The sequence below is a fragment of the Cynocephalus volans genome, chromosome 6 (genome assembly GCF_027409185.1).
Source record: "Cynocephalus volans isolate mCynVol1 chromosome 6, mCynVol1.pri, whole genome shotgun sequence".
NCBI lineage: Eukaryota > Metazoa > Chordata > Mammalia > Dermoptera > Cynocephalidae > Cynocephalus > Cynocephalus volans.
Window position 1 is genome coordinate 27,631,069 of NC_084465.1, and position 7,753 is coordinate 27,638,821.

Here is a 7,753-nt window from a genome sequence, read left to right on the forward strand (position 1 = left end):
ACTCTCCCCTGTTTCTGTTATGGAAAGAGGAATGGTTGCTTTGTGTCCCCCACTCAGTAACCATCTGTATTATGGCAGGGCTTGTGAACTACTTGTGTTCACTTTGCTGCAGCCTCCAACTGTGTGGGGGAGAATTCCCCTTCACCAAGCTCATATACAGCTCCTTTTCTGCTGAGTATTTCCAGCAAACAAACCTCATCCGGAAACCAGATGGCAGTTTCTTATTTTATGCAGCAAAAAATGAGATCCAAGCCCGCAACTGTTGAGCCCCGGAAGGAGCAACCAAAGCCTGGAAAAGACCAGCAACAGAAGGCAGCCCAAAACCACACACAGAAACAAAGCAAGGCTCCGCCAGAGCAGAAGGGGAAAGCGGACTCTACCTACTGGGCAGGGTTCCAGACCAAGGCCGAAGTGGAGCAGGTGGAGCTGCCTGATGGAACGAAGAGAAGAAAGGTCCTGGTGCTGCCTTCACACCGAGGCCCCAAAATTAGGTGAGCAGTAGGAGGGCAGCATGGAATGGTGGGTGGCTTCTGCGTGGGTTTGTTTTTGCTTAGCTCTTTTCCTCTTTGTGGCATTTGTTTGGATGAAAGGGATGCATGGTGCTGTGCCAGTCCCACACGAAGGATTACCGTACATGTCTCTCTAACTAGCAGAGATGTCACTCTTGGATCAAACGGCAGAGGGGGCCTCGGAGGAACCTTCCAGGGCAGGCTTTCATGCCATTTCCTCGTCTGTTGAAGAGCTTCCTCCTGTCTAGATGGCCATCTCTGTCAGCTGAGGCCACATACTTGAGATTCACCTGTAGTTTCTGTTTGGGGCAACAGATTAGTGCTATGTACATAGTAGAATTTTACATAATATTTATTAAATAAATGAAGGTTTTTGAGATTCCCATAAGGTTTTAAGGGAAAAAAAAAAACCCCATAGAAAACCAGTAAATATACAGGATATATGTAGGATAGTCTGTTGCAGTATCCTTTTTAGAATGACCTAACTTATCATGGGCTTAGAAAGAGCCAATGTGCAAAAAGCAATTTTATCTCTTGAGCTGAGAAAACCTAGGGGTGCCAATTAGAGGAAGGACTCAGGGTGACACTTACTTGGCCTTCTTATTTCAGGTTGCGGGACAAAGGTAAAGTGAAGTCTCTCCCTCCACCAAAGCCAAAGTCCCAGGTAAACCAGTGGAAGCAAGAGAAACAGCAGTTATCTTCCAAGCAGGTGAGTTCTGCAGGGCACATGGCTTTGGTATGGTGAAGCTCTGCTGAGCTCGCAGCCACTCCTGTACGTTGGTTGGTTGAGCAAAAAGAAAGGGCTTCTTGATTGCAGCTATATGCAGGACTACTGCTTTTTAGAAGATGTTAAGGTACAGTCATAAGAGTGGAGGGAAAAGTAAAATGAGCACCCATATATCTGTAACTCTGCTTCAATAGCTACCTTGTTTTACCTATTCCCCATACATGCTTTTCCCCCACTAGAGTGTATTGAAGCAAACTCTATTTCATATGTAAATATACTTCATGTGAAAATGAGGTATATTGCTTAGAAAAACCTCAGGATGCATCTCTAATTGATCAGGCCTTAAAAATGCGTACATTATGTCATTATATCTATTGAAATTAATAAGAAGCACTTAATATCATCTAATATATAACCTATATTAAAATTTCCCCAGTTGCCTCAAAAATGTTTTTTATACTTGGTTTGTGTGAGTCATGATCCAAATGAAGTCCACACATTACATTTGGTTTTTCTATTTCTCAAATTTTTAAAAATTCTATAATACCCACTCTTCCTTACCAACCCCTCTTCTTCCATGCTGTTAATTTGTTGGGGAAACCAGGTCATTTGCCCTTTAGAATGTATTACATTTTGAATTTAGCTGCTTGCCTCTTGGCAGTGTCATTTAACTTGTTCCTGTGACACCCCATATTACCTGTCAACTGATAGATCTGGAGGCTTGATCAAGTTCAGTTTTCTTGATGAGTATTTCATAGGTGGTGCTGTGTGTTTCCTTGTAGCACATAAGGCACATGTTACCTGGCTGCTCGTTTTTAGTGGTGCCAAGACTGATTGGTAAACTTAGGGATTGTCTGCCTAATCCCTCCATTGATAAGTCCCCCATCAGCCTTTCACTTAATGGCTTTAGCAAACACTGATGAGTGCTGTCTAGATCCATTATTTCATTATGGGTTGCAGAATGGTGACTTCTTAATTCTATCAGTCCTTTTCATTTTAAAACAGAATTCTAGAAAGAAGAATCTTCCCTACCAATAAGATTTTTTTAGTATTATGAAATCCTGAGTTTTTATATACTTGAAGTGTTTCAATCAAATGCAGTCATATTCTTGTCCCATCTGAGGCCAGCAGAAGCCCCTTCAGGCTGTCTCCTGAATCCTTCTGACATGACCATTTTTGTCTTTGGAAGTATCCTAGTACAACAAGATATCCAGGCTTATATTACATACTTTTCCCACAGTCTTGTCGTTAGCCATTTTTCTAAGGAGCTTTGGTTCCTTTTAGTAGAAAATGGTGTTCCTGTGTTCTTGAACATTTGAGGTTAAGCTTCCTTCTCCTCTTCCCTAGTTCTTTCCCTTAAGGGTAAAAGAAGTATTAGCTTCCCATCCTATTCAGGAAATCTGTCTCTGGGAAATTTCTGACCTATTCCATACTAGATTATAGAAATCTGCCTCTGAAATCCCATAAGCAGTATTCTTGGTGAGGGAACGAGCAAGCAAAAAAGCCCAGACTCTGGGCAGACTTGTCTGCATTGAGGTAAAAGTGTGCATTTGGGAGTGAGAGCAAGGAGGTCTCTGAAACCCCTGAATGGCATTTTAGTTGGGCCTTGCTTGCGTGCACTATTGGTCTGATTTCTTAACCAATGGATGATTCTTTTTTAGCTTTCCTCTCTAACGGTCTCTCTCTGGAAGTCAACCTCTTCTTGGTGGACATGATTTCTGTACCTAGTTATTTTCCTTCTTGGGTGGCCTGAGGGTAAGGTGATATTTAGTATTTGAAATTGATTATCTTTTTGTTTCCTTTCCTTTCCTTTGTAGGTACCGAAGAAAAAAGCTAAGGGAAATAAAACAGAAACCCGCTTCAATCAGCTGGTTGAACAATATAAGCAGAAATTATTGGGACCTTCTAAAGGAGCACCTCTTGCAAAGAGGAGCAAGTGGTTTGATAGTTGATGATGCCAGCAGACTGGATGAGAAGCTGGGTTGTGTATGTTTTGGTGAAGCTCCCGGACTCCCTCCACCCCCCATGTCTTTTACTGAGGGAAAGAAAATCCCCAAGGGCACTGCCGCTCTGCTTGGAGGCTCTCTGGGCTGTGCACATCTGAACTTTCGTCCCTCCTCCAGTGTGTGGTTAGTACTATAGTCACAAAGAGAAATATCTGAAAAACATCATGATGCTTCTTGAATATTATCCAGAGTATCGTGTGAAGTTATGTCTGTGATTATTACCCATTTTTATTCTTTGTTTCTCAGATGGAAACAGTTGTAAAAAGTGCTGAATTTTTAAGATGTATATTTTGTTAGGCAACCTCTGTAAGTGTGGCTTTTTAATAACAGACTATCTCCCATTTCTAATATATGTGAATACTTTATTATTTATGAACGTTTTTGACATTCCTAACTAATTCAGTTGCATAGTCCTCCATACTGCAGGAGTTGACTGAGAGCAGAGAAAAATGCTTTCTAACCTAATCTCTGAGTTTGGGAAATGCCTGATAAGTAATTGAGGGCTGCAGCCTGGCAGAGAGCAGCACGTGGTGAGTGTGTGCCAAGTGAGGAGGAATGTTGGCCGTTGACTGGAAATCAGTTTGGAGGCCCGCAGACACTGGCCTAGCTAGTGAGGATTGCATCTCTCTCTTAGAGCACCTCCTCCTGAGGACTTACAGAACTTGTGGACATGGTGGAGAAAGCAGGGAGCGTGAGGCCCAGGCTGTAGCCTAACTTGCATCGTGCTGTGATCTAGAGGCCGTCTCTCTGGATCTTAGTTTCCTCATCTGTAGAATAGGGAATTTAAATGTTTCCTTTGATCCTTCCCAGCTCAGAACTCTTTTTCTAATTCGTATCTGTCCATATTCATATTTTCTAAATTTTAGAGGTATCACAAAAGCTGGGAGGGTTGGTTAATGTTAGAGAATCAAGGCCCACAAGGATCCTGATGGCATGAAGGAATGGACTGAGTCTGATAAGATGAAAATCACTTGGGACAAACATAAATCCCCATTCTTGGGTATAAAACCCAACTGTACAACTTCTGCTGGGAGAGTTTTAGTCAATTGAATTCACATTATGAAGCACCAGTCTGCCACCGCACGTAATAGGACTGTTATTCTGTATTAGTAGACATGTGATGTCTCAACTGAGAGAGCTGCTAGTACTCTGAGCTGGCCAGATTATACCTGTAAGATAAACGTAGTAACCAAGTTGGTAAAGGAAATCAAATTGTCAGGTGGGGGGCTGGCCTGTGGTTCACTTGGGGGAGTGTGGTGTTGTATAAGTACCGCGCGCTAACCGATTGCGCCACTGGAGCTCCGGGGGAGTGTGGTGTTGATAACACCAAAGCCACGGGTTCGGATCCCTATATAGGGATGGCTAGTTAGCTCAGTTGGGAGAGCATCGTGCTGACAACACCAAGTCAAGGGTTAAGATCTCTTTACCGGTCATCTTTAAAAAAAAAAAGTCAGATGGAAGCAGAATTGGTCACGAGTTGATTGTTGTTGAAGCTGGCCATGGGTCAGTTGAGATTTGTTAAACTATTCTCTCTGCATCTGTGAACATTTGAAATGTTCCATAATGAAAAGTTAGAAAAGTCACATGAGTAACTGAAGGAAACTGGTACTGACTTGCCTGAGAAAGGAATTCTTGGGGTGTAATAGCTGTTAGTAGAGCCCAGAAGAATATATACAGAGACAGATGAGTAAAAGTCACAAGGAATCAGATTTTGGCTTAATATAAGGAAGAAATTTTTAATGTAGCTGTCAGAGGGGATGAGTCAATCTCTGGAACAGTCCAAGTGTAGATATGGTAAGTCTATTACATTGTGCAAGGGACTCTGATATGAGAGGGTTGGGCTAGAAGAGAGGGTAAGGATCAGTCAATGCATTAATGTTTGGCCCCAAGATGATCTGAAGACATGCCTCATGTCTCACCACAGCCCCCTCTGAGATCCCTTTCCAGAGAATATCTGGCTGTCATCCTCTATGTATTATCCTTCACACACCTGGTCCTCATTGTCTGCCCCTTGATATGGCTTAGCCCCTGCTTAAAACCCTCCAGTGGTTTCTCATCTCACTTTAATTGAAGTCTCAACTCCTTCCCATAACACATAGTGCCCTAGGCTGTCCAGCCTCATCCTCTCTCCTACCTCATCTTTATCCACTCTCTCCTCTTTGCTCGGTTTTGGCCGTTCAGGCCTTCCTTCCTTCAGTTCTCTTGACTCTTTACCACCTCAGGGCCTTTGTAGCTCTGCCTTCTGCCTGGAAGCTTTTCCCTCAGATCTTCTGCTTATCACTCAGATCCCCACTGGGCCATCTCCTCTTGGGCTCGTCCCTGTCTAAAGTCGGGCTTGTGTTCCTCTCCCCTCTATTCTGCCCAATCACTGAATTCTGTTAGCCTGTTTATTTTCTTTCTAGCACTAACCTCTATCTGGAATTATTCATCTCCCCAGTGACAATGTATGCTTTGTGAGAGGGACTTTATCTCCCTTGTTTGCTCCTGCAGACACAGCACCTATTATTGACCCTGGCACATAGTAGGTATTGAATAGATACAAGGATATTTCAAAAAGTTAATGGAAAAATGGAATTAAAAAGATGATACAAACCTTCCCATGAACTTTTTGAAGCCCCTTGTATTTGTTGAATAAAAAAAATAAGGGAGGAAAGGAAGAACAGTACTCAGTGGACAGAGGAAAAAGTTGAGAACATAGCCCAAAGGTCTAGATTCCCTAGTCCAATTCAGTGCTTTCACTGAACCATTGCTAAGCTAGGATATGGCTATTTCATTGCAATACCTTGAGAAATGAATGAAGGCTCTAAAATGCCCTCAATTGGTTTAGAAATGAAGGGAGGCCATGAAAATATTTAAACCTTTTGTCTTTTTCGTTACCGGCACTCAGCCAGTGAGTGCACCGGCCAGTCCTACATAGGATCCGAACCCGCGGCGGGAGCATCACTGGGCTCCCAGCGCTGCACTCTCCCAGTGCGCCATGGGCTCGGCCCTAAACCTTTTGGAGAGAATGAAAGGACAGGTACTCTATCTTCAGGGTCACCTTGGGACAGGTGACATGGGTGTTGCAGTAGCCTGGCAGCACATCTGTTGTAGGCTAGTCTGTATAGTAAAGTCTGTATAGTAAGGAGAATAGTTATATCATTTTATTAAGGGTATCAAAATAGCCACAGCCTGCCTGTCAGGTGATCAATTTTCCCTTGGCCAACTCTATCTGATCACCAGACACTTTCTTAATATACAAAAATCTTCAACATTCAAAAATATATCTTAACATTTAGGATAGATAAAAATTGGTGTTCATTCAGATAGTGTTGCCAGATTCTCTTAGGTCCAGATATTTCTTCTAACAGCTTTAGCAACCCAGTATGTTAAAATATTCAGTTGCTTGGAAAGTTATTGCACAGTTCTTTAAAAGAGTAATATGAGGATGAGTCATCTTCTTTCCCAACACCCAGATTCCACATATGGTGGCTTCCTTTGGGACACCTTGCCATGGGTTATTTGGTCAGCTCCATTGACCCCTTGCCTTGGAAATGTTAACTCAGTGAGGGTTGTGCTCCCTCTCCTTCAATTTAGAGCCTGATATTTCAGGAAGTGGAGTGTTCTTTTTTTTTTTTTTTTTGGGACCGGTAAGGGGATCGTAACCCTTGGCTTGGTGTCGTCCACACTGTGCTCAGCCATTGAGCACACCGGCCATCCCTATATAGGATCAGAAACCGTGGCCTTGGCGCTCCCAGCGCCACACTCTCCCAAGTGAGCAACGGGTTCGGCCCGGAGTGTTCTGAATTAACATGAAGGTTGAGGTATAGACTGCTTGGTTAAAAAACAACAGCAAATATTTGTTAACATCCAAGACTGAAGGCCAGCGGTCAAAACTATCAAGTTTCAGTAGCACTTTTCTGCTTGATTACACAGTAGCCTGGTTCAGGGATATGACCTTTAAATAAAGTCTTAAAATGATGTGTGGTTGCTTCTTTTCCCTTTGATTTTTTATTTTTTGGCTAGTGTAGTTTTGAAGAATCTTCTCTGCTCCAGCTTATATAATTCGTTCTTCTAGTGTAGCCTGTGGCAAGGCTTATTTATGCTTCACCTGTCACAGAAATGAGACCTATGGCTTCTTCTGTTACAGTTAGGGCATGTGATTCATTCTTGGAAATACTTCCAAATGTCCTTTGGTATGTTTTTTGTCTTGCAAAGAGGTTTTCCAACTAGGAATCCAGACTCTCGAGGCTCCAGAGGTCCCCTTCTCATCGTGCATTTGGCCTTGTCTTCTGAAGAGGCAGGAGTCAGATGTGCCGCGGTGAGTGCTGACCCCCCTGAACCTGCAGTCTTCAGCTCTCCAGCTGGCCCCAGGAGCCAGTTCTCTGCTTCGTATCCCTGAGACTCACTGTGAAGAGACTGACGGGCATCTGCCAATTCTGTCATACATGTAGCAACTCTGCCCATGCAACTCAGAAAGTTCCTGCACTCTCCACAGCCTGCTCTTTTGTGGACAGTCACGTCGTTAGACT

At 43.2% G+C, this 7,753-nt stretch overlaps 1 protein-coding gene across 1 annotated transcript in view; it reads left to right on the forward strand.

Annotated features, from left to right (window-relative positions):
* Positions 1-7,202, forward strand: part of RBM28 (RNA binding motif protein 28) — a 30,213-nt gene extending 23,011 nt beyond the window's left edge. Inside the window, exons 17-19 of the mRNA XM_063099994.1 lie at positions 235-491; positions 1,119-1,218; positions 3,054-7,202. Of these exons, the coding sequence (XP_062956064.1) occupies positions 235-491; positions 1,119-1,218; positions 3,054-3,188 (492 nt within the window). The 3' untranslated portion in view covers positions 3,189-7,202. The remainder of the gene's footprint in view (positions 1-234; positions 492-1,118; positions 1,219-3,053) is intronic.
* The last annotated feature ends 551 nt before the right edge of the window (positions 7,203-7,753 follow it).